Genomic DNA, 27,433 nt, shown 5'->3' on the forward strand with positions numbered 1-27,433 from the left:
CACACACACCCTCCAAACCCCACACACACACACACACACACACACACACACACTCTCCAAACCCCACTACACAAACACACTCCAAACTCCACCACACACACACACACTCCAAACCCCACCCCACTATACACACACACTCCAAACCCCAACACTCACACACACACACACCAAACCCCAACACACACTCCAAACCCCAACACCCACACACACATTCTTCCCTCCAAACCCCACCCCCCATCCCCCCCACCCCCACCACACACACGCTCCAGGCTGCACAGCCTGAAATCGCCTCCCAGTCTGGGCCGCTCACATCTGAGATCCTTGGGAAGGCATCTCAGGCTAGAAGCTGCGTATCAGAGGATCACAACGACACCTTGTGACTCAAGCGAGCATCTATACTGGGTTTCCAAGCTCCTTTTCAGGAGTGGCTGTGGGGAAAACAGTCTTTCCAGGGGCTTCCCTCCTGCGGCAGCTCTGTGTGAGCCCTGGGCAGTGAGCGATGCTCTGGCCAGGCCAAATTAAAGTCAGAAGCGAGCTGAGCAATACAGGAGAGCCTACTTGGGAGCAGGAGGCAGGGCCTCCGCTGTACCGTGTAAACCCTGCATCTCCAACTTGTACAAGACGCAGAATCCCCTGAAGGACCTCTTAAAACGGATAACCCAGTCCCTCGTCCACGGTTAGATTCAGCAGGTCTAGGGTAAGTCCCCAAGCATTTGTATTTCTAACAAGTCCCCTAGTGCTGGAACTGCAGACTCCACTGTGAGAGGCACAAATGTAAATGGCTTTTAGACCTGAACAAACAGAGCCACAGACAGCTCCCTTTCCAGCCAGTTATTGTTGACCTTGTGCTGTGCCAACTTCAGCCACGTTGGTACCAAAACAGTCCCTTAAGGAACTCCCCCCCTCCTCACAAGTCGGATCCACAGCCTGGCTGGTCTCCAAGGCCAGCACCACCCGGGAAGGGGCCTTTGTCAAAGCGGAGACTTTTTTTTTTTTTTTAAAGGCTGTGCTGCCAAACCAAAAGCGATTGTGCCCTCAGGTGGCCATTTGGGCCCACTGACTTCCGGGGTCAGCTTCTGTCTGTTCAGGTTCTGGTTTCCTTGAGGTACCAAGCCCCCCCTGCCTGGCTTGCAACAGAAGTGACACTGACCACCACCTTCGACGCAGCAGGAGTTGAAAAGGGGGGTGGAAGCAGAAAGGCAGAAAACCCAGTGGCATTTTCACCGCCTTCTCTTACTTTAAGGCAGAGATGGGGCACAGTGCTGCTCCCAACTAGATCTGAAGATCAAATACAAAATACAAAAGGTAGTGGTCAAAAATTAGCCAGGTGTGGTGGCATGTGCCTGTGGTCCTAGCCAGTTGGAGGCTGATGCAGGAGGATCACCTGAGCCCAGGAATTCAAGGTTACAGCAAGCTATGATCGCACCACTGCACTCCAGCCTGAGTGACAGAGCAAGATCCTGTCTCCCAAAAAAATGAAAATAAGAAAACAGACTTTAAATAATAAAAGAGCAGAGGCAGACGAATGTGAGTGGAGACGGGACAAATTTCTCCTGGAGCAGCGGATGAGGGTACACCACGTTTCTATTCTACCAGCCAGTTTTTTAATTTTTTAAGATGCAGCCGACTTATTTCCTCCAGGGCTATAGTAGGGCCACGCGCATTCCCTTTTCCTGGAAAGGGCACTCTGGGCTCCGATGCTGATGGCCAGTGGCCCCATCATCAACATTCCTCGGCCTCCAATGCAAGAGTGCTGATGTGTCAGTGTTTGAGAACCAGGCTATAAAGCATTTTAAACATTCAGGTGATCACAGCTGAGACACTGCGGAAATCCAAGCTCCCAAGCTCGTTTCCCCTGCACATGTGAGAGCTGCCTGCAGAGCTCCGCCAGCACGTGGGAATCGACAGGCCCAAGACAACAGTCTAGACGAATCTTTATTTTATAGATAAAAGAGCCCACACACTGAAGTCAGAGTTGGAACAAATCCGTGACAGTCCAGAACAAAATGAGGTTTTGTTTTTTAAGATGCAAAAGCATTAATTCTACAGGCACCTAGAGATGAACTGTTTGGATTTAGGCTTCGTTAGGAATTCAGCCTAGGATCTTGGCCAGCTATGTTGCCTTTAGGAGCCAATACTTTTCCATTTATTCCAGAAATGCTTAGGCTGACACAGGTAAATCAACAGGAAATCTCCTGCCAGGTCAACATGTAAAATCAATAGGAATTATGACAGTTTTCAGCTTATATGATTGGACTAGTCAAGGATTTTGATTCATTCAAAATGAAGAATGAATCTGGGGTATACGACAGAGAAGAGTCCAAAAAATGAGGACAGCAGATGTGAGGCTGGGGAACTGCCATGTGCTAAACACTGATTCTGGGCCAGGCCCTGGGAGGCACTTCATGAAATTCACTTGACTGAAACCTCCCTGCTCCTGAATCATCCACCAGGGCAGAGAGGGCCCCTGGGTACGGCCTGCCCTCTATTCCTTCATCCCTCGGTCCCTCCCAAGTTCATAGAGAAGGTTGGTCTTTTAACCATTTAAATCTGAAATATCAGGAAAAAACATCTGTTCTAAATCATGAACAATTCACAGCCTGAAGATATATTTTTAGAATATGCTTGATAACATCCCCCAGAAAATCAACAACTTAATAACTTACCAAAAACTATGTAAAATTCACACGCCTGATTTTCAGAGAAGTCTTTCATCGGTCTCATTTATTGCAATATTTTCTAACTTTGCATCCAGTGCAACACAATGAAGTATGATAGTGATTATATCATTGCACCAGCATATATAAATACGGATCGAATGTAAATAAAATGTGCTTGCAGCGGTGATCCAAACCTAAAATTGCCAAGGGAAGTCTCTTTGAAAGTATAATTATTTTTCTCCAATGTACCAGGTATATGTTTTTCTCTATGCCAGGTATACGTATTTTTCTTCATCACAGGTGACAACCACTGGATGACTTGTCACTAGGTGTGACTCGTTTCCATAGGGCAACTTTGAAATGTGTGGTCCAAATACAGCATTCCAGCACATGACCTCAGCGTCACTGGGTTATAGTCATGTACACAGAGATAAATCAGCTTTCATATGCATGAGTGCAGCCCATTGACAACCTCATTTTCAGAAGCCGGCCTTGCGAGGGCTCACACTGAACTTGACACAGATCTGAGAGTGTGACTTTCTGGAAGACATGCTTTGTTTCAGGGTGCAGTGATGTGGAAGTTTAAGGTACCTCAAAATTCAGAGTCCAAAACTGCATGCTCTGAAACTCCACCTGGAGAGCGCGCTGCAGAGGGACGCTCGGAGGTGAACGGCATTGAGGGATGCGTCACCCCATTCTCGCAGCCCGAGTTCCTCCCGGGCGCAAAGGAGAAACTGTGTGAACCTTTGCAGGCCAACATGAGCTTATACTGAGTTCACAGCAGTTAAAATTCACTCAAAAATACCCTCATTGCATAAAGAATGAATACACCCTCCTTAGGTTACTAGTGAACAAGTGCAGAGGAGTTAGTTAAGGCAGGACTATTTTCTTCTTTTGAGAAGGAGTCTGTTGCCCAGGCTGGAGTGCAGTGGTGCAATCTTGGCTCACTGCAACCTCAGGCAGGACTATTTTAAATTATTTTTAATGTCTCCAAAAGGGAATCTGCGCATGCACACCCGTTTCTACAGAAATCTGCAATCAATGGCAAATCCAGGTTTGCCTTTGTGTGTCCACATGAACCGTTCGGCAAAGGCAGTCGATGCTAACAGAGCCCACCACTACAACGGAGGCAACGACCCTGTGGATTTTCTTTCACAGAAAGAGTAAAACTGCATTCAGCTGTTCCATTTTTTGCCTCCTGTCACTCTAACGATGAAATTTAAATAGGAAAATGTTTCAGTCATTAGAGTAAAACACTCTTTAAAAAAATAATGCTTCGAAAAGTAAAGCAAAATCTTTTACCAAAATAATTCTTACACTTTTCCAATGGTTCTTTCCATAAGCCAGTGTAATAAACAAGTAAAAGAATCACATTCTATCGGCTTAAAGAATGCCACTCAAATTATTACTTTTTCACTTGCCCTTAATTTGAGTGGAAAAAGCTAAGGAAAAGAAATGACCTCATAAATTCCCAAAGAAGGTCAGTCTATGAGAAAGACAGAATAAGGCCCTTTGAGGAGACTAACACAGATTATCTTTTGAATATATCAATGACTGTGGTATAGAAAGAATATGACTGAAATGCCTATCACAGTAACCTAAGCAGAGTAAAACCATAAATAATATCTACAAAGAATATATTTTAACTTCTTGAAACTATTTTCTTAAAACCAACCAGTTTCTTTGGAGGGCTCCCGATAGGAGTTGGTATTGTTCTCATTTGGCGTACGTGCGCTCAAGTCGACGTCTTCTGCAGCGCCTTGCTGGATGGAAGGACGCGGCAGTGCCGAACTCACTCAAAACACCACCTTAGTAATATTTACTATCATTTTCATCCAAGGCGTTACAAAGTTGCCAAGAGCTAGGCAAAGCGCATTCTAAATAAAATGTCTGCCATTGATACGTTAAGGCATAAATATTCCGGCCGTGAGCCACAAAAAATAATGGGGGAGATATGCCAATTAAATAGGCTATCATTAACCAACGGAATTAAAGAAAAACTTATCACCTAAACATGAGACTAGTCAGCAAACACTGCAAGGGGCCCATCCACACGGCCAAATCTGAGGCCAGGCCTGGACCCGGTGACGCCTGGATTCCCATGGGAGACTCAGATCCAGGTCACGTGAGCTTTCACTTCCCTTCCCCACTGTGTTCAGAAGGCGGTGGCACTAACATCACTATAATGGAAATGTGCCCCCTACTTTGCTAATAACCGTGCACATCTGGCGTTCCTCGACTGACCCTGTCCTAGGCGGGGACAGCCCTCAGACAGCCACCTTCTTCCTCGGTTTCACCGGCCCAAGCTGCACATGAACCAACAGCTACTTGCTGGGGCAGGCCGGAAAGGTGGTCACTGGCATTCACCCACAACTGAGGAATGCTTTCCATGGTACAAATGCACCCAATTCCTCATCTAGAAAGTACTCCCTTCCTATCTTGCTTAGAAACATGCCCCCTGGGGTGGGGCGGGGAGAAATGCTTCTCAACTCTCTCTGCTGTCAGGCAAATGGCGATGCGTCAGGCTCCCAGCTGGAGCTGTGTGCTCTGGGGAGAACTATCTTTTAATGGGTGACCACCAGGCTCTGCACTTGCTGGCAAGAGGCTGCTTGGGACATTTTACGAGGAGGCAGAATGAATGTCCTGGTTTTCAAAAGGTGGCAGTGGCTCTCTCCAAAAGGTGAAGTTACTGAAGGTATCCGAGCAGGGAAAGTCTGAAGAATGGCTTCTTTTCAGCAATGGGAAAACATGGTCAACCACTTCACAGAGTCTGACGTACCTGGAAGGAAAGGGACATCGTCACTGCCACTGAGCGACACCAGCTACGCAACCGGGGCTGCATGCAGAAGTCAAGAGAGAGCTACAACCTCAAGGAGCGGACCACCTACTAATTCACATGACCGAAGTCATTCTAGAATAATTTGTTATTGATGAATCGGAAATGAGAGACAAAAATGAAGGGTATGCAAAGGAGGTGTCAGAGGAGGCCCTGGGGAAGAGGTGGGTAGGACCTGACTTCGCTTGAAGGACAGATGAAGGGGAGACAGCCGAGGAAAAGAGGGCAGGAGGACGTCAGCAGGACCAACGGACAGAGCCTGCGGCGGCGGTCACATTAGGGACATCGGGGGAAGAATCACAGACAAGGCACATCTTTGGAGGACCAGACAAAGATTGCTTCATTGCATAGTGAAAAGGAGCTGGGTCCGGGCTTAAGTAGACTGACTTGACCTTCAGCTCTGCCATTTACTAGCTGTGTGATCTTGGGCAAATGGCGTAACCTCTCTAAGCCAATTTCCTCCACTTTAAAGGGAGGAAAATAAAAACTATGCCACAGTTTTACGGATAATTAAATAAAATAACATATGCAACACTAAAGTAATGTATACTGGGTGCTCAAATGTATCTAAACAACAAATTATCAACATGTCTTAGGGGAAAAAGCCCTAATTGGCATGACGGTCAAGAGACCTGGGCTCTCCCACTGGCTGTAACCTCGAACAAATGTCTTGCCTTCCCGGAGCCCTTCATCCTTATAGTGTGTGGAGCTGAATTACAGCAAGGTTTCCCAATGCTCCCTACAATGTTCTCTTGCTCTCTTTTCTTTGCATGCCCAAAAAGCTGTTGTGTATTAGTTTCTGTGGCTTGTGCTATGAAAAGAAAGTTGCTACGTTGCATATGCATGTTCAGACCTCCAGGTACCTCCAAACTGAGATTCTGACACACCCAGCCCTCTGCCAGCCAACCCCAGATTCCCCCTTGACAGTCACTGATCCCTGTCTAGTTCCAAATTGCTAAGAACCTAAGGAACTTTCAAAATCCCAATCTCAGGAATTTGCATGTTGTGAGGTATAAAGTAACGTACTAAATAAGGCTGAGTGTGTGCATTGAATAAAGGACCTCTGAACGACCTATGAGAAACTGTATGCTTGCACAAAATGGGAAAATGATGTCTCTTAACACAAAACCAAGAGTTATGTCTTTCCTGGGGATTCAAACAAACAGACAGATTTTTTAAATACCTCCTGGTTTTAAGGCTTATTTGTCTGAGGTTTGTGGCTGCGGCAGGAAGGCCCCTCCCTGCAGGCTTGACTGCAAGCCTGCGGTGGGCACTGGAACCAAACCTGCTCTCACACGCTCTGAGCACCAGGCCAGTTCCATCTGCACGCCTTCCCGAGACCGACCTCCATGTGCGGGGCTCCTCCTGAGCAGGCAGAACTCATGCACAGACACTCACAGACACAGGGAAAAAGAACTGAGCTGCTCCCCTGTGTGGCCCCATCCATCTGAAGACATTTCAGATGTCTGTCCCAGTTCTGAAGGGAAAGCACCTACTTGGCTCAGAAACAGCTATTCCAAGTTCAATCCCAGAGAAATGTGTGCTTCCCGGGGGAGGAAAGCTACTCTCTCACAGGAACAACCCCACCTCCAGTCCAGGTGTAAATGACAGAAAGTCTGCAGAGCTCCACCCTAGGCCAAGCCCTGGGTGAGGTGTGCATTTTAACCCTAGGGCCTCAGTCAATGCAATGACCTCAGAGGCCACCTAGCCAAACCCTCTCCAATGCTGGAGTCCCTCTTTCCCTGCACCTCATGGCAAGACCTGCCACTTTCCCATTCCTGGACAGTGTCTCAATGGTTGAGAGTTACTTTTGATCCTGATGTGGTTTGGCTGTGTCCCCACCCAAGTCTCATCTTGAATTCCCATGTGTTGTGGGAGGGTCCCAGTGGGAGGTAATGGAATCATGGGGGCATCTTTCCCATGCTGTTCTCATGATAGTGAATAAGTCACGTGAGATCTGATGGTCTTATAAGGGGGAGTTTCCCTGCACGAGCTCTCTTTCTGCCTGCTGCCATCCATGTAAGACGTGACTTGTTTCTCCTTGCCTTCCACCATGATCTTGAGGCCTCCCTTTTATTTTTTTTTTTTTAAGACCAAGTCTCACTCTGTCACCTGGGCTGGAGTGCAGTGATGTGATCTTGACTCACTGCCATCTCCACCTCTGGGTTCAAGTGATTCTCCTGCCTCAGCCTCCAGAGTAGCTGGGATTACAAGTGCATGCCGCCATGGCCAGCAAATTTTTGTATTTTTAGTAGAGACAGGGTTTTACCATGTTGGTCAGGCTGGTCTCAAACTCCTGACCTCAGGTAATCTGCCCACCTCAGCCTCCCAAAGTGCTGGGATTACAGGTGTGAGCCACCACACCTGGCCTAAATCTTTTTTCCTGTATAAATTACCCAGCCTTGGGTCCATATCTTTATTAGCAGCATGAAAACAGACTAACACAGATCCTAAACAGAAACCTACTAGGTCCTCTCCAGTCTGGGGAATAAGGGAGGACTGGGAATGAGACACTGTCACAGTTGGCCACTTAGAACAATGGATGGGGCAGAACCACAAGGAAGGGTCAAGAAAGGAATCAAGCTCTGCAGTTTTTCGTCCAATCAGGAAGCAGCCTGACACTGACTCGCCTTCTGCAGGAGGGAACAGGGCCTTGGCTCCATCCTCCCCTCTCTCTGCATATACCTTGAGGACTGCTTGGATAATGGCATGGCTGTAGGGTTAGAGGAGTCTTATGGGGCACCAGGACTCCTGTTAGCCTGGAACTGCCCTACTGATACTCAATTAGAATCCAACTGGTGTAAGGACCATCTTGAAAGTAAAAATCTGCCCTAGAGAGAACTTATCTCTCTGTCTAAAACCACAGGAGCTACATGGAGAAAACCAATCCACAGGGATCTCCTAGAACCAAACTCCCCCTCTAACCCCTCCAGATAAAGAGGACCCCATCAGGCTCTCTGGGGTCACTAAGGCCCGAGGCTCTTTTCCAGGTCTGTACAGAGCAGGCCAGCAGAGGTGAAGTCTCTGAAATGGACAAGGCAGGAAGACACATGTCTGCCTGGGCTGATGTCACCCAGTGGGCCAACCTCCCCACAGCATGGAATGAGGAAGTGCGCTCCATTCTAAGAAGTCAGGAATCCAAGGGGAACAGGATAAAATCAAGAGTGATTCTAAGCCAGGTACAGTGGCTAATGCCTGTAATCCCAGTACTTTGGGAGGCCAAGTCAGGAGGATTACCTGAGGTCGAGAGTTCAAACCAGCCTGACCAACATGGAGAAACCCCATCTCTACTAAAAATACAAAATTAGTCAGGCATAGTGGAGCATGCCTGTAATCCCAGCTACTGGGGAGGCTGAGGCAGGAGAATCACTTTAACCCAGGAGGCGGAAGTTGCGCTGAGATGAGATCAGCCTGGGCAACAAGGGCAAAACTCCATATCAAAAAAAAAAGGAGTGATTCTAAGCACACAAGGATGCCTCATTAGAAAAAGTAATCCCATTTAGCCCACCAACTCAGGAAAAGTGGGCTTTGACCAAAAATATGAGGGGAATTCTTAACAATTGCACAGCAATGTTTCTGGTAAGAAACATTTGGTATGTGAAGAGATATACAGTTCCTCATCTTTAAATATAGCTTCACATGTTTCGGTTTGGTTACATTTCTCATTCACATTCTAGGCTTTCAAACCTAACTTGGCAAATCTAAACTACTAGTTTTCAAATTCATTTAATTCCATTCTGTAGCAGAATCTAACCATGAGTTTAAAATTTTAGACTCAGGGGGATCTGATTTAATTTCAGTTGTCTAAAAGTTACGTTCTGGACAAAATACAAGGAGTTGAAATATATTTTTTCAGATAAGAATTAGACATTAACATATAGGCAGCAAAGGAGATAAGGTACACTGCAAAGCGTGAAGTGCCATGTTAAAAGAGTGGAACTGACAGAATGATCACATAAAACATGTACAACACTCACGACGAGATGTTGGTCTTCGCGTGCTCCTGTACCAGCTCTCCTTTAGGGTTGACGGTAAATATTCTATTCAAAGACACTCCTACTTGCTTGTATGAATACACATCCTATATTTAGTAAAGGTGATTTAAAGTGTTCATTAGAAAAAAAGATTTCACTGTAAAAACACGTACATGGTATTTCTGATTTGATGACATCGCAAATTTTCATTAACCAAAGCTCTACCTCAAAGTGGTACAGTGACAAGAATATCCTTTGATGGGAAACTGTTCAATTAGACTTGCTCTCTGGGTCTCAATTCTCTCAACTGTTCAAGGACTGAGTTAAAGAAAAGACAACCTAGCCTATCCCCCGCAATTCTAACGTTCCTTCAGGTTATTCTCTGACCCATTTTCCTACTTCATGAAAATCTGTCATAACTTTCAAAAGTAGGACTTTCCCACGGAGCAATTAGTACCCAACCATATTCTCTAGAATACTTGGCTTTCCAGTAAATTTGGGCAATACATACAAAACCTCAAAGCACTTCTTTCATGATATCAGACAATACTAGACTCTTCAAACTTGAGATGCTGAATTCGCCATCATGGTTAGGACTAATTTTGCGGTTCCCTTCTGGTAGAAAGAACCAAATCCAATTAAATGTTCTTGCTTTACTGCTCTAATGAGTGATTTGGAATTTGGAGTTTTAAGCCCCACATCTCAAGCTTTGACCCACTTGCAAACCTTCAAAGAAGCCTGGAGGCCATAAGATAATTTGTAATCCTCCTGCCTTTAGATGTGGGCAAGTGGTTCTTCACCAGGCGGCTCCTTCTAGGATGAGAATCTGACTCTACATACAGTTCTAGGATGGGGCTTTCAGATGACAGCAACCAGAAAAGGCAGTCATTTCAAGGGTTCTTCCATACCCTGTCTACTACTTACAGCTGGCCGGTTTCCAAAAGCAGCATAAAAGGGTTCCGTATTGGGGAAGAACAGGTTTTTGATGTCTGTCAGACACTGGACTTTAAACTTTTCTGGCTTCTTTTCAATCACTTCTCTGTTAAACAAATAAATAATAGATTAACATGAGAGGCTACGCTTCCTTTAGCATCAAACTATTTTTTGCTGACAAAGCTGCCACAACACTAGGAAAACTCAAACCCTCAAAAGTTTAATATGTGTCAGGCAGTTAAGACATCCCAAAAAGCAGGAGATGGAAGGTGAACCCACACTTCCAAGTCTTTCTACCCATACCTCCAAGTCTTTCTACAAAGAAAACTCTAAGGATGAACCATTTCAAGAAGAATTCTGATCATCCAGGGAACAAAGAATGACAGAGCATTAAAAACAAAAAGGAACATCTCCAAATTAATTCGATGAGGCTAGCATAACCTTAAAAAAAACCCTAAAACAGAAAAGTATGAGCAAAGTGTGGACCCATCTCATTTGTGAATATAAGTGTAAAAATTCTAAAAAATATACATATACATAGATATGTGTGTGTGTGTGTGTGTGTGTGTGTGCAAATTACAGCAACGTATAAAAGCTGGGTTTATTCCAGGAATGAAATAGCAATTTAATATTTAAAATTAATATAACACATTGTCAGGTTAAAAGAGAAAACATGATCGTCTTAATAGATACAAAACGGGTATCTGATACCAGTTATCTTCCAACTTAAAATACATATATATATATATATAAATTTAAATTTAAAAGGAGGCATTTGATACAATTTAACATCTAATCCAAATGGAAACTCCAACCAGGAACAGAAGGGAATACTGAAAACACCTACAGTGAACATCTTATTAACAGTTAAAATCATGGTGGTCTGCATCAGCGTGTCAATTCATTGCTGTATGGCCCATCCTATCAGTGCAATAAAGTAAGAAAAATAAATAAAAGTTATACATGTTAGAAAGAATTCAGGGGAAAAAACTGTCATCACAAAAAACAAATATGCACATTAAAAGATGAAACTACACATGAATTACCAGAATTAATAAGACTAATAAGGTTAACAAGTCAATGTACAAAATTGCATGTTCATGCATCAGAAACAAGCAGAAAAGGTAATTGTGTAAATGGTATTTTAAATCAAATTTTAAAATATCAAATGTCTAGGAATAAACCCAACAGATGTGCCGGATCTTCATGGTTAAAATTCCTAATATTTTTCATGGCTGAAATATATTAGGAAAGACCTAAAGAAGTGAAGAAACTGACAGTACTCTTGAATTGGAAGATCCAGTATAATTTTGAGATATTAATTCTTCCTAAATTGCTCTACAGATTCACTGTGATTTCAATCCAACTCACAACAGGGTTTTGTATGTTTTGATGAAATTTGAGTCTACAAACTCCGAGGATGAGCGAAAGCCAGGCCTAGCACTTCTGCTGCTGGGAAGGTGAGGAGCCTCTGCAGCTGTGGGAACTGGGACACTATGGCATTGGCCAGTCTGTCCAGGCCTTTGCCAATGGAACAAAACAAAAAGCCCCAAAACAGAACCACGCGTTCACAGACACTTGCTCTACGACCACGGTAGCATCTCGGAGCAGCAAGGACAGGACAGTCTTTTTAAAAAGTGGTGTTGGGACAAACGAATATCCATTTAGGAAAAAGTAAAATAAAATGCACCGCAACTTTACTCTAAATAAATCCATGTGAAAGCAACACCTTCAGATAAAATCCAGGAGGAGTGTCTTCATGCCCGCAGATCAGGCTTTGTTAATACACAAAAAGCACACGCTACAGAGGAAACAATATGTTCAATGACATAAATCTCAGTTTATTTTCATTAAAAGCTGTAAACTGGGAAAAGGCTAAGGAACAAAGGCTAAGTGATCGCCATCCTGTGCTGAGGGCTTGCTTTTGCCAATTGCACTGCACACATATCCACCCACTACATTCCTCTGCTTCATCCTAATTCAAACCTAGCAGTAGAATCAGAGCTGCACCCAGTTAAAGAGTTGTGCTAAGGAATGTCATTTGTGTGCCCATCAATAATAGACTGGATAAAGAAAATGTGGCACTTATACACCACAGAATACTATGCAGCCACAAAAAAAAGAATGAGCTCATGTCCTTTGCAGGGACATGGATGAAGCTGGAAGCCATCATTCTCAGCAAACTAACACAGAACAGAAAACCAAACACCACATGTTCTCGCTCGTAAGTGGGAGCTGAACAGTGACAATACCTGGACACAGGGAGGGGAACATCACACACTGGGGCCTGTCGAGGAGCAAGGAGAGGGAGAGCATTAGGACAAATACCTAATGCAACTAATGCATGAGGGGCTTAAAACCTGGATGACGGGTTGATAGTGGCAGCAAACCACCATGGCACATGTATACCTATGTGACAAACCTGCATGTTCTGCACATGTATCCCAGAACAAAACAAAACAAAAAAAAAGGAAGGCCATTTGTGTTATGGCAGACCTAGCCAGCAATTCTAGAGAACTCCACAGGACAGCCAACACATGGAATGGCTTTGCCTTGACAGCAGCCCCGGGAAGGACCAGGCTGGTGGCAATTTGGCCTTCCAAGAGGACATACAAACAGGAGCGCCTTGGCCTTCCAAGAGGACATAGAAACAATGAGAGTTAGGGCTTTTTAAATAATTCCTCCCAGGCAAAAAGCAACATACATTGGACATGATATTTAAATAAGGAATTGAAAAGGATCACTTTAACTTTATTGTTAGTAGTAGGATGTCAGCGTAAAGGTGTCGACTTTTTGCTTAGCCTAGCAAAGCCTTACTACTTTACACAGGCTGATGAATGGCTTGTTGCAAATTGTCAGCATAGCTTAGGGACACAACTGCATTAAAATATCAGGATTTCTATTGAGATCAATGCTGTTGTGGTAACTCTGAGGACTTGAAATACGCTAGGTTGTTCCTGACTTTTCTCCCCGAGAACGTTCATGTCTCAATCTGAGATCTTTTACTACAGGAGAAAAGCTACTGCTTATGCAAAACAACACCGTGACGGAAGACGTACCTACAGAGCTAAAGGAAAATGCACAAGAATCAACGAGGCATTTGGGGCCCATCTAGATTTTTCCATTGTTTGCATGATTAGCAGCAGAAGCAGTTCATCTGGTCTTCAAATTCAGGTGGAATCACACCCGTGACACTCATAAAGACCAAGTCTGTGATACTTACAATCAGCCTTCAGCAGGGACCAATGTCCCATGGTCAACCACAGTAGATTTTGCTTTGCCAAGTGTCTGGTGAATTGCCCTGGGCCTCCAACTACAGGGACGCCCAGCGTTTTCTTCTACAGTTTAGCAACCTTGATATGGCCCAGTAGGTGAGGGCAGGTGGGTAATCAGAAATTGGCTAGTGGTCTGTTAGAGGACCCTTAAAATGAATAGTGTTCCCAGAACTCTAAGACAGAAAACCACAAGTATGATGGGTGTCGAAGGCCAGGTGGACAATGGCAGTGGGTAGACGGGCCACTTAAGGATCCCTAGTGAGATGAGACAGATGCTGATGGTCCAAGGGCCATTAAGAATCATCCAGGCCACTCAAGGAGAGACGGAGCAGGAGGGAAACCCAAAAAGAGGGGAATGGCATGTGCAAAGACTCCAAGCAGAGAGTGGTCTGGGGGACACAGACTGAGATGCAGGGACCGGAGAGGCGCCACTAATCACCAAGCTCCTGAGTCTGGACTTTGGCCTGAGAGCCACAAGGAGCCAATACGGGTGTGGACCTGCATTTGGAATGATTTTTCTGGTGCCTGCTACTCAGCATGGATACTGGTTGGAGAAGACTAGTGAGGAGGCTCTTCTTATAAAACTTGCAGTGAGGAAGAGAGAGGGCTGGAACAGGCCCCGGGGTGTAGATGTAGGGAGCAGGGCTGGTACCTGTGCAGAGCGGAGAAGAGGCTGCTGGGGCTGAGCAGCAGGGGCCCCTGGGGCAGCACCGTGCCCCTCTCGTTGACCCAGTGCAGGTAGCCCCGCGTCATGTCCGCCATCCCGATAGCGCGGGCAGAGCAGTAAAGAAACTTATATCCGTTTCTGAAAGACATAAAACATTTACATTTCATGGCATCAGATATGGAATCTTTTTGCATTCATAGATCCTGATCCCTGTTTTATAAGAATGGCACTGTTTCAAGTTCCCCCACATACAAAAGTCCACATTCTACAAAATCTTGCTTGTGATGGAGAAATAAGCTTAAATATCTTCCACTGTAATTCACTAAACGCTTTTTCATTCCCCACTTTGTTTAATCCTCAGCAGAACATGGCTGGGTGAGTGCTTTCCCTGGGTTTTACTGCAATGGAAACTAGGTTCAGATGGATGAAAGTGGCTCACCTGCCTGCTCTTGGGCCCTTCGAACTCCCCCTGGCCCCAGCTCTTGGCCAGGGTCCCTGCGACAGGTCCACAGCCGCCTGCCAATTCACACACTTTGCTTCAGCATTTGGTTCATTCGCCCCTACACACACCCCATCAGATGCCCCTTCTCTTTCAGGTAATTCACATCGGCACATAAATATTCTGCAATCTCTCATTTCATCCTAAAAACAAACCAAGACAAAACAACCACACACACACACCACGCACGCACGCGCACGCGCCAAAACGTCCTTAGTCTCTCTCTGGCTAAGACCCCATTTCTCTGTTCCCCTTTGTAGCAAAGTTCTTCCAAAGAGCTGTGTATAGGCACTGAGTCCGCTTCTTCGCTTCCCTTCCTCTCCTCACGCTCCAAGCAGACTCTTGTCCTCTCGTTCCCTTCCTTGCTGCCCCTGCACAGGTCACCTATGATGTGCATCTTGCCAAACCCAGGTGTCAACTCCCAATTCTTTTGGAAAGGATTTCCCAGGCACATCTGCCTCGGGGGCTCATTCCTTCTTCCAGAGCACCTGAGTCTCTCAGCTCCCAGGCCTCCAGTGTCTGGGTGGTCTCCTCCTCAGCAGCCACCCCTTCCCAGAAACGGTGGATCGACTGCTCCCATCAGCTCTGCCAGCCTCAAAAAACACAAGCGCCCAGGGTCTCAGGCCTCATCTCTCTGCACCCCCCACACTCTCTAGAGGATCTGGGGATCTCACCCACTTCCACGGCTCTAAATGCCATCTCTACACTGAAGCAACATACACTATTCTATTGAACGCAACTTTACTGCGTTAGCAGGACTCCATTTCACTTTTGTCAACCATCAACAATTTAGTGTCTAGAATGAGATGTGCTGTGAGTATAAAATATATACCAAGTTTCGAAGTCTATTATAAAAAAAACAGAAGGTATATGTTTCATTAATCGTTTTTATGTTGATTACATAAGTGATATTATTTTGAATATTAACATTAGATTAAGTAAAATATATTATTCAAACATTTTAAAATACCATCTATACACTGGTATCTCCCAAATGCACCAACCCTGCCCAGACCCCTCTCCCAAGCTGCAGGCCACTATGAACTCCAGATTACACCCACCGTGCAGGACACGCCCACTGTGGACCCCAGGTACTCTTCGCACTTCAAACTGGGTACCTCCAAAACCAAACATGCTGCCACGGCTCCTCCCCAAGTCACCCCAAGACTCCTCGGGGGCCTCTGCTGCAAGTGGCAAGGAGCAAGTGGTGCTCTCCTAACCCGGTGTGAAGTCAAACCCTCAGGGGGCCCCGTTGGTATCTACCTGCCCTCAGCCCCGACGCCATACAATCAGCAGGTCCTCTCTGCTCCACCCCAGACACCGCCCCTCGGCACCACCCAGTGCTCCCACCACATCCACACTGCACGGCTCCTGGCCTCCAGTGCTAGGACAATCTTGAATGACCTTCCTGCTGCTATTCTGACTCTGTGTGGTGCTCTAAGAAAATGTAAATTGTAGCCCACTCACACCCAGAGCCCTCCTGAGGCTGCCACCTCTCGCAGGCATCGTCCAAAGCCTTCACCATGGCCTGTGAGACCAAGAAGACCTGTGCCCCACCTTTCTCTCCAACCCCAACCCCATCTGCGATGACTGTCCGACTCCTCACTCCTGGAAAGCCACACAGGTGTTCCTATCCTTCCTCCAGCTCACCACGCTCAACTGCGCTGGCAATTGCTCATGCCGTTCCTCCTGCCTGGAGCACCGTTCCCCCAATCTGCAGGGACTGCACATACCTTCACCTCTTCTAGGTCTCTGCTGGATCCCACCTCCCCAGAAGGTCCTTCCCTTGACCTCCCCCATGTGATGAAACACGCACGCCCCCACTCCTCACCCAGGCACTGGCCCTCGCTCTGCCTTTCCCTCTCTTCCTAGCACTGATCACTAACATGACATCATAGTCCCTTGTCAACTGCATCTCTCATTCATCCATAAGCTCCGGGGACAGGGACTTTGTCCCATTCTTTGCTACAACCCCAGTGCCAAAAACAGTGCTTGGCATGTAGCAGACAGTGAATATTTACTGAGTAAGTGAATAAGCTACCCACTTCCTATCCAATGTATTGCCCTACCATGAATATTTTATAATGGCCAATGGACTTGTTTCAAGAAATGCTCAATAATACATTCTTTAAAAGTAAGAAATGGGAAAGTTTTAAGACAAAAAGAATCTAGAAATATCAGCTTGTCTGGAATACAGGGATGTATCTGAAAATCAAACTATCTTTTTAATTTTTTTTCTTTCTTTTTCTTTTGGAGACAGAGTCTTGCTCTGTCACAGGGCTAGAGGGCAATGGTGTGATCTCGCTCACCACAACGTCCACCAGCCAAGTTCAAGCAATTCTCCTGCCTCAGCCTCCCAAGTAGCTGGGACTACAGGTACACACCACCATGCCCAGCTAATTTTTTGTATTTTTAGTAGAGACGGGTTTCACCATGTTGGCCAGGATGGTCTCCATCTCTTGGCCTCGTGATCCACCCACCTCACCTCCCAAAGTGTTGGGATTACAGGTGTGAACCACTGCACCTGGCCAATCTTTTTAACTTCTAAACATCTTTGTATTTTAGTCATCTAATTAATATAATTTTAAAAAGAAATCACTATTTCCATGTATAGCTCTTCACTTCAAAGTCCTAAAAGCTGCCACTTGCAGAGATCTAAGATGCTAATCTCACTCAGAACTTGATTGCCACATACACTTCACAGTTGGGCCACACCACTGAATTACTGTCGGCATGCCAGCATGCTTGCGGAGCTACACTTAGCTGGAAAGCCAGCTCAAGGTGACCTAATGGGGAAAATGCTTGCTGGTGGAAGAGCCTTCCCTCCTGCCTTCAACGAAAGCTGTCTCCAATGCCAACAAGTGCCCCACCAGATGCTCAGGCAGCACTAAGTCTCCATGGCGCCCCTCACGGGGAGGACCCCTCACTCAGAAGGACAGCCAGTGGCAGGACATGCCCCACAGGCTGGCCCAGCCCAAGTCCCTGCTCAACCTGCAGGCTCCTTCCATCATTCCTTCAATGCACACTCACTCACTAAGCATTCCTGTGCCAGGCTGCATGCAGGGCTTGGGGTGCCCACAGGCACGGCACAGCCCTGCCCCACGGGAGCAAAGTGCTTGGGGAAAACCAACAATTACCCGGCAGGACAGGTGGGACCCTGGGGTAGGACATGCCAGTGGATAAAGGTGCAATACGCACACCCATCTCCCCTGCTCCTCTGGCATTCTCAGCAACTGGAACACAGCTCTGGAGAAATACCAGAGCGGTAAAAAAAAAAAAGGGGAATCCGTGCCCAGGCTTGGTACACACGGTTTTCTCCTTCTGTCCTAATCTCTGCATCCCTCTTATGACGCTCACTCAGGGAGAGTGAGGCAGTTTGCGAAAATAACCTTTGGGAGCATTTTGCAAGATAAGCTTCTAGACTGGAGTCTCTCAACACTGACATCTGAGACGGGATGAGTGTGTGTTGGGGAGCAAGGCCCCACAATGCCACATCATCACATATTCAGCACCATCGCTGGCCTCCACCCTCTAAAGGGTCAACAGCGCACCCAGTTATGTCCATTAAAGCATCTCTGGACACTGCCATATGTCTACCAGTTGAGAGCCACTGCTGTAGAGAAAAGGGACTCTGCGGCCCCATTTGCTGTCCTAAAGGGAGACAGGGTCACCAGCCACCTTGAGAAAGGAAGGCTCAGCCCCACTCAGGCTTGGTGAGTAGCCTCCCAGGCCCTCTGCAGCCTGGCTCCTGCCTACTTTCCTGCTTCATATTCTACTCACCCTGCTGTCTGCACCAGAGCCTCCGAGCCCACCCAGCACCTGCTCATCTCCCCGCCTCCCCTCTCGCTCCTACTTCCACCTGTGCTGAGCTTTCCTCTCCTCTGAAACCCTGCTCCTCCGTGGAGACGCAGCTGAGCCCCACCTCACAGGGGCCTCCTCTGACACCTCTGGTCAATCAAAATTAACTTCTCCTTGACATATGTCCAATAAAAACCAGCATCTTTCTCGCTTGACCTGCCCCTCACTGCTTACTACAGAGAGCCCTAAGTGCCCTTCCCACAAGACCACAAGCTTCTTGAAGGGAGAGACTGCTCAGCACCCCCAATGGCACCTAGGACAGCTCCTAGTGCAACCAAAGTCTAGCAGATCCCTCTGAGTTTGGGCTGAGGTTTGGCTTGGAATAACAACATACGCCCTTGTGCAATCCACACAACCCAGGAGCAGAGCATTCCTGGGTTAGCAGTGACCTCAGGGATCATCTAGCCTAATCTCCTCATTTTACAGAAGAAGAAACCAAAGTGCAGAGTGGGGAAGGTTCTTGGTCCCAGGGCCCAGGGTGAGCTAATGGCTGCTGGGATCCTGGCCCCTGGCCCCTGACTCCTGATCAGACCTTCTATTTACTGCATCATCCTATCTCTTGCTGGCAGAGCGATGAGTGTAATACACAAAGAAGTGCTGACATGAAAGAAATAACTGCTGTGGGCAGAAGTAAAAAGGTCTAGGTGACTCGTGCCTGTAATCCTGGCACTCTGGGAGTCCAAGGGGGGCGGATCACCTGAAGTCAGGAGTTTGAAACCAGCCTGGTCAACATGGTGAAACCCGTCTCTACTAAAAAGAAAATTAGCTGGGCGTGGTGGCACATGCCTGTAATCCCAACTACTTGGGATGCTGAGGCAGGAGAATCGCTTGAACACAGGAGGCAGAGGTTGCCATGAGCCGAGATCGCACCACTGCACTCCAGCCCGGGCAACAAGAGCGAAACTTTGTCTCAAAAATAAAAAATAAAAATGACTCTAACAAGTCTGCTACAGATGCCTCTCATTTCCAGTCCACTGGCTTGGGACGTCGCACACCTAGGCCCCAGCGGAGCTAACTAACCTGTGGAAACATGGTAAATGTCCTTTTCCCTAAGTCACGAAGACACTGGCTTCTGGTTACATGAATATAAAAGCATGTATTAAATAAGGTCAAAAATTCAAACAATTATCACCCACATGTAGGCCCCCAAAGACCCATTAGCTCAATGATCTAGATTTTTTTAGGAAACAATCCTTCTTGACTTTCCTTCTACTTTTGAATACACCTGGTTCCTGTATCTTCCATTTGTATTTATTCTGTTTAATCAATACTCATGCCAGCTTTATACCCTCTCTATGAACAAGGTGACAATTAGCCTTACGGATCATTTCTCATGGGCTGACCAGATCCAAACAAGTAAATTCAGCAGAAAACAAAATTGTCCTTATTCGCTGTTGTTTCAGGCAGGTGACTAGCTCCAAGAATGGCTTTCTCTCTCTCTCTCTTTCTCTCTTTTTTTTTTTTTTTTTTTTTTGATATGGTGTCTCACTCTATCACCCAGGCTGGAGTACAGTGGTGTGATCTCAGCTCACTGCAATTTCTGCCTCCCAGGTTCAAGCAATTCTCCTGCGTCAGCCTGAGTAGCTGGGACTACAGGTGCCTGCCACCACACCCAGCTAAAGTTTGTATTTTAAGTAGAGATGGGGTTTCTCCGTGTTGGCCAGGCTGGTCTCAAACTCTTGACCTCAAGTGATCCACCTGCCTCAGCCTCCCAAAGTGCTGTGACTATAGGCTTGAGCCACCACAACCAGCCGAAGATGGGCTTTTTCATTAGACAATACTACAGTGCATAAAATTTAAGTCGTACCCTAATTCAAGGGAAACACTATCAGGAAAAAGTCCACAAACCCTACTGTAAATGGCATCTTTTACCTAGTACCCTAAAATGTGAACCATTTCCCTAAGTGTTTCTCTAGGATTCATAGTATAGATTCAAAAGAGTGAGCCTTGGTCAATTCTTAGCCTGACAGGTCTCCCAGCGGTAGCTGCTAAGGCCCTCATGAGAGGAGGCTTGTAAGAGGCTGTCAGGATGGGAATTACTTTCATCAGTGGTCAGCTCCGGAGGCTGCCATCATATCCAGCCTGTCCTCCCTGGTGGGGACCAAAGCCGACAAGCCAGGCCCAAGCCCTCCAGTCTCCACATAGAAACTAGCAAGTCCGGGGACCGGGAAGAGGACAGAGCTGACCAGGGTTGCAGATTGTGGCCTGAGGGCTGCGGCATTTGAGGCAGGCATTGAAGACTGCAAAAATATTAAGAGGCAAAAATCAGAGGTAAAGCCACGTCAAGCCGAGGCCACCATAGGAGCAAAGGCAGGAAGATGGGAACAGAGAGCAAAGGAGAAACAGAGTCGCTGGATTAGAGCAGGAAGGGCTGAGAAGCAGCAGCTGAACATAAAGGCTTGGCAAAAGGCTGGGACCTGAAAGTGCCAGGGTTCACATGCCACACCAAGGAGCTGGCACCTCCTCCTGTGATGCTGAGCAGGGAGCCCTGAGGGTCACGGCAAAGCTGTCCCGAAGATGGGTTTTCAGAAGCCTCCGCCATCCTGCAAATCACACAGCCTGACCGCGTGCCGTGGATGACATGCATCCAACTCAATGAGCAGGCAACTGTTGGGTCTCCACATCCCATCATGCTCCCTCCTGTCTCAACCAAAGTGAGAGCCCCAGAAGTGTTCTGCAGCATCTGCGGGTCCTAACAAACCGATTTCACTCATTCTAAACCAACCAATCCAGGAAAAGAATGGTCAGGGGTTCTTCAGTTAGTGACGCAGCTTTCTTTTTCAGAAGATTTCTCTTCTGAGAAAATCCGAGAGAGACAAATCAAGACCAAAAAGAATTAAAAAGTAACGGTGTTTGTTTAATGTTACGGTTAGGATGGAAATAGATTTATGTTCCAAAAACCAAAAGAATCAGGCTATGCACCACTCAATATCCTGACCCAGGAGGGTTTCTTTCCTTCAACTAAAAATAGATGCACTTTTCAGTGTCACACAAGTCAAGGCAGCTCAGGAGTAGATTAATCCTTCTAAATGAAAGGTCAGCCCGCGGTGAGGCTGTGAGGAGAGGCTCTGCACATACACCGTCTGCAGGAGTGCAGACCCGGGATAACCTTTTCAGGGGGCAATTTGGCAATAGATCAAATCTTCAAATGTCCTCATCCTTTGACCCAGCAATTCTACTCCAGGGAATCTACTTTACAGAGGGACTTCCCTAAGTGTGTGTGTCTTCTTGATTTATTTATACATGCATTATATATCATAAGCACTGTAGATGAACATTTATTGCATCACTGTTAGCAAAGAGGAAGAAAGTGGCAGCCACCTACGTGTTCATCAACAGGGGGCGAGTTAAAGAAAGTACAGTCTATCTAGATGACAGGATTCTGCCCAGCAGCCAAAAGAGGAAGGCAAATATTACTAAAATGAAACAAAAAGATCCGATGAATAATTAAATAATGTGAGTGTATGTGTGTGGGGATATAAATACATTTTTTAAGTTCAGCAATGTAAACCAGGCTGTTCACAGTAGCTCTACTTTTAAGGAAGAGAATAGCTTGAAGCAAAGGCAGGGAGGAGGGTGATACAACCTCTGCACTTTAAAGTTTCTTTAATCTTGGCCTCTTTTATTAATATTTTTACATCTTCAGAAGTATGCATAACTCTTGTATTAATAATTTTTAAAAGATGAAATCTAGAAAAGTCAAGTCAAATCAATGAGCTTGGGAATCTCAGATGAAGTCTGAAGCTTTTTTAATGTACATACTTATTTTTTTTTGAGAGATGGGGGTCTCACTACATTGCCCAGGCTGGATTCAAACTCCTGGGTTCAAGCAATCCTCCCACCTCAGCCTAACAAGTAGCTGGGACTACTTTGGAGGAGTTTTTCTGGAATCTACAACTTTTTGTTAGACATGTGCCCAACAAAATCTGAAGCTTTTAATCCTACCAGGATATAAGGTTCTCTCGCTACTGGATCATAAAGTCTCGGGTCAGAGACCTACCTGTTCATGGCAATCCCAGGCACCTGCCCTAGGATGAGGCATAGCAGGGACTCAAGGAATGCCGGATGGATGAATGGATGCAGGGCAGGGAAGCATAGTTCATTCATCTGCGTTCACAGAGTTCTAGAAGCAGCTCTGGGTGGTTGTGCATTCCCCACCATCACCAATATGAGATGAGCAAATGGGGTTGGGAACCACGGGCCTGGGACTTCCATCTTGACACTTACTAAGAGTGAATGTAACTTGCTCACCTTCCCACAGAGAGACAGGGCTGTCCTGATTCAGGCAGAGGCATCTTCCAGCTCTAACTGGCTGAGAACAGAATGCTCTGGAGGGGAGATATCACTGGCATGGAAGACTCTAGGCCACAGAAGGCTGGAGAAGGTATGACTGAGTGGGAAAGAGGCTTGGGCCTGGCAAACTAGAATGGAGGTGTTTTAGGGGACATGGAGAATTCCTGCAGGGCTCTAAACCCTGGAGGCAGATGAGAGCAATGGGAATTTGGATAGATCACTTTAGTTCTCCTAGTTAATTTCGCTCATCTAAACACAGATACGATATTATGGGCTTTTCAGAATTGCTGTAAGATTTAAGTGAAGTAACCCATGTACCCAGCACAGGACAGCAGTCGAACTCCTCTCGTAACTGACTCCTGGGGCTGTGGGCCCCACGATGGCCACTGTTCTGTTCTGGGCCACTTGCCGGAGCCCTCCACAGCCCAGGTGGACACCATGCAAGGCCTGCAATGCGGCCAAAACTTGCCCGGAATCTGCAACTTCTGAGCCCACAGAAAATCACCTGACATATATCATCTATAAGCTCCAATTTCTTCATCTGGCCACCGTTGCCATCATTTGAGATGAAGTGAACCTCAATCTCGCCCCTCACGCTGCCACCATCTGTATTCTCCTAGTAAGCAATTCCCCTATACTGTGCTTCTTATTTCTTGGTATCAAATTCAAATTTGGAGTTGCTAGGATTCACTTCCACCCTGGACTCTCCACTGCCATCCCTGTCCTCACAGCCCCTCCCTGGTTGAGGTGCAGCCCTCTCTGCAAGTCACCTAGTGCTGGGGCAGGAAAGATTCCACATGCAGAGCACAGTGCACACACCGGCGTTCACAGGAGGTGGGAAACAGGGACTCTGTACTCACTGGCTCACTTTATGGTACAGCTTAGCAATGCCCTGGTGGGTCCAGTCCTTCCCAAGGGTAGGCAAAATGTGGCCAAGAGTATCTGATCTAAATGAAGAGAAAAAGAGAAAAGTAAGAAATTCATCGCATCATTCACACTTCATAAAAAAAAAAAAAAAAACGCACACAAATTAGACCCACGACTTTCTGGATAGAAAGCCCAAGTGTCATCAAAGTTGATGCTGACAGAGGGACATGGTAATCCACAGAAGGACACCTCCAGTCTGATCATGCATCAAGGCGCCTGGCTTGCTCAGCCAAAGGGAAAAGGCCATTCCGAAAGGGCGCTCTTCAGAAGTCCCCACAGAAGCAGCCAGGTCAGAGAGCGAATACCCCAGAGGGACACAACCACCAAGCCCTGAACACAATGGCTGACACCAAGGAGCTAAAACTACATGAGCAGCTCCAACCGCACCAGAAGTGGAACTATGCAAGTCCCATGCAGGGGGCGGAAGTGCCAACACCAGGCCCGGCGGCCCCACTATGAAGCAAAGAAATCCACCACGGCCCCCAAGTCAGCAGGACCTACCTGGTGATCGTCCCGTCAATATCAGAAATGATAACTTTATCGTCCCAGTTCCACAGATAGATAGTGCCCTCACAGCGGCAGGTGCCTTGGTATTGCGTGGTGACGCTGAAAACCACGTCATTGGGGCCATTCTTCAACTTCAGGCTTTTCTGAAAAAACATGAACCATTATTTGTCTGCTTGAGGGAAAGGCCCCGATTGATGGGCATTTGGCTTCTGTTCCATGAGAAGCAGGATACGGCTTTAAAAGCAAGTCACTGCCCTGGGCCCTTGTATAACTCTCTCTCCTCCCTTCCTTGTTCTGGTTCTTTCTGGGGCTGGACAGGCAAAACGAACCTTGGCTCTCTCAGGCCCCCTCATGATGCAATTTGCCTGCTTGCTACAGAGGTGTTCTACTTCCCAGGATGGTGCCAATTCGATCCAGTATTATCAGATTAGGGTCATCAGCCAGGGTTAAATGATGGGCTATATGGCATCATCAATCACAGGCCACACTTGCCACTCCATGACTAAATAGGAAGGTCATGGTTAAGGGAGACGAATTTAAGCCTAGTGTGAAAATACATTTCCCTCAGTAACCATGTTTTTCAGTGATGATTATACTGACACAAACTGGAAAAACAGAAGTCTCGGTTACCAGTCGTGCCTCCTATCCAGAAGAATATAGTCTAGACCCAAAGAAATTACACCAAATTCAAAATGTAAAGTGACTTTTGAGCAGTGTTGAATCTCTGTGCCGGGACTCCTGGTACATGCCAGCTGGCAGTTCAGACCCCCAGGCTGCCTGACTGCAGGTGTGCCCAGGGGAGCCGTGAGTCACACAGAGACTCCCAGGCTGCAGGGTCCCACATGTGGCCTGAGTGGCTGTCTGGGCCTGTCCCCTATCATTTCCTACTTAACACACTCACACCTGAGCCTGGCTCCCCACTAACTCTTAAGAGAAATGCGAAAGACCTGATTCACAAAAAAGTAAGGACAGGCACTCACTGGCCATGACCAGCAGGATCCAAGAAAGGGCTTTTAATTAAAACTGATCTCAAACACACAGAAAAATAAAAGGATACCACAACCAGAGGGTGGTCCTGGTTACGTGAAATTCTCTAAATTCTATCACAACTGCTTGATTTCCACCAATTTAAGTGATACTTTTGGGTTAACAAACATCTCTCTTGAAGCAAAAACACCCTTGGGTGATTTTCAAGTCTATCAGTGATTGACACCTCAGGATGAATGAGCTCCGCCAGGCTGCCTTCCTCCTAACTCTAATAAACAAGATCCTCCAGGACCAGCCAGCAAAAGAAGACAAAAGGGAAGGTCACACTGGGGACCCAGCCTGGATAGTGCTAGAGCTGGGCTGGACACATCGGGCACCCAGCTGAGGGGTTGTAGGCCCGCTGGGGTGAAAGGTGACAGGAAGTAGAAGTGAGGGGCACGCCCCAACCATCACACAGCCTGAGGAGTCTGCAGAAACCTCACGTGCTTACAACACAGCTGCGCCAAGCATGGGAGACTCACAAGCTGCTCGGAAGTCAGCCGGAGAGTCTTCTTGTAGCTGACGTTAGGCAGAAGCGGGAGGTGGCCTGCGTTTGATGGCTTGGCAGCTGCGCGCTCCTCATCACTGGAGGATGATTCATGCTTTACCCTGGAACACACAGTGATGTCATCACCAATTAGAAAATGCATCTGGGTAGCCATGAAAAATGCATCAGCCCTGGATCGATGACTAAGTCAATCCAGTCTCTCCTGAGTCCCGTCCCTTGGGTGGTCATTTACCATAAGATGTTAAATTTCTCAATGAACTCTCACTACACCCCATTCATGCATCTCACATTACACATGTGGGGGCTGCCTCTCCTCTTTCACTTGCCTATTGATGAGCTATCGTCACTATTTTAGGCCAACAGGTTCCTATTCATGACAAGCGGGGTTAAACTCCCTCTTGGCCTAGGAATACATTGTCTTCTCTCTCTCTGATCTCTTCCTGAGACTGCAGGCCAAGTGCTACCAGTCCAAGTTTCTACCAGTCCAAACTCATCCGTCAGCTCCCTGTATAAAGCTCGCCAAATATACAACTCCAAGCAATGAGGGCTTTTTTAGGACTTAGAGACAGGTGCCAGTGAACCCAAGGAAGACTCACCAACTCTCCCCTCCAGGATCCCCCAGCGGCTCATCCCATGAGCAAGGAATACACCTCATTTCCCTGCTCAGAATATACAGGTCGGTGCCCCTAACTCTTCTAGAATTTTTAATTTAGTGGGGAGCTGGGAGGTGCAGGGTGGGAATCAGGCTCGTTTTCTTTAAATAGGTCACATAAAGCATATCTGTAGTTAGCTGTTCACTCAGTGAAAATCGTGCTATGACACAATCCCCAACCCAGTAGTATTAGCTCTGCCTCCCAGGACCACTATCTTTGAAAATGCCTCAATGCTAGACGAAGTGATTAGTAAATGCCTTAGACTAAATGGAAAAGGCTGAGTGGCCCCAAAGCAGCACATCCCAAGCTCTCCGGTACTTTGCCTTCCTACAAAGCTTCCAGCTCAGCACCTTCCTCTAGGCAAGGTTAGCGTATACACAGCTCCAGCTTATTTTTTTAACAGTCTTTATTTTTTATTTTTCTATTGACATATTAATTGTAGATATTTATGAGGTGCACATATTTTGATAAATGCATATATTTGCATTTATCAAACTATCATGCATACCCTGATCAAATCAGGGTAATTAGCATATCCATTACCCCAAACAGTTATCATTTTTGTTGGGAATATTCCAAATCTTCTCTTCCAGCTACTTTGAAATGTATAATAAATTACTGCTAACTATAGTCATTCTACTGCGCTATGAAACGCTAGAACTTCTTCCTTTCATCTAACTGTATGTTTACCCATTAACCAACCCATCTTCATCCTCCTCTCCCCCTTACCCTTCCCAGCCTCTGGCAACCACCATTCTACTCTCTACCTCCTTGAGATCAACGTGTATGGCTCCGCATGATATTTGTCTTTCCGTGC

General features: G+C 46.5%; 1 protein-coding gene across 11 annotated transcripts in view; it reads right to left on the reverse strand.

Annotated features, from left to right (window-relative positions):
• Positions 1 to 1,917: 1,917 nt before the first annotated feature.
• The window catches only part of LPIN1 (lipin 1), a 150,315-nt gene continuing 124,799 nt past the window's right edge, over positions 1,918 to 27,433 (reverse strand). For 10 of the 11 annotated variants that reach the window (XM_032294086.1, XM_032294084.1, XM_032294083.1 and 7 more), the window contains 7 exons: positions 25,938 to 26,064; positions 24,424 to 24,572; positions 23,856 to 23,942; positions 14,331 to 14,483; positions 10,395 to 10,509; positions 9,474 to 9,577; positions 1,918 to 5,439 (listed from right to left, as the gene is read on the reverse strand). In XM_032294086.1, coding sequence (XP_032149977.1) covers positions 5,280 to 5,439; positions 9,474 to 9,577; positions 10,395 to 10,509; positions 14,331 to 14,483; positions 23,856 to 23,942; positions 24,424 to 24,572; positions 25,938 to 26,064 — 895 coding nt within the window. In that variant the 3' untranslated portion in view covers positions 1,918 to 5,279. The remainder of the gene's footprint in view (positions 5,440 to 9,473; positions 9,578 to 10,394; positions 10,510 to 14,330; positions 14,484 to 23,855; positions 23,943 to 24,423; positions 24,573 to 25,937; positions 26,065 to 27,433) is intronic. The other variant, XM_032294091.1, reaches the window with a different exon arrangement.

The sequence above is a fragment of the Sapajus apella genome, unplaced genomic scaffold (assembly GCF_009761245.1).
Source record: "Sapajus apella isolate SASKATOON/1434 unplaced genomic scaffold, GSC_monkey_1.0 scaffold31, whole genome shotgun sequence".
NCBI classification, from domain to species: domain Eukaryota; kingdom Metazoa; phylum Chordata; class Mammalia; order Primates; family Cebidae; genus Sapajus; species Sapajus apella.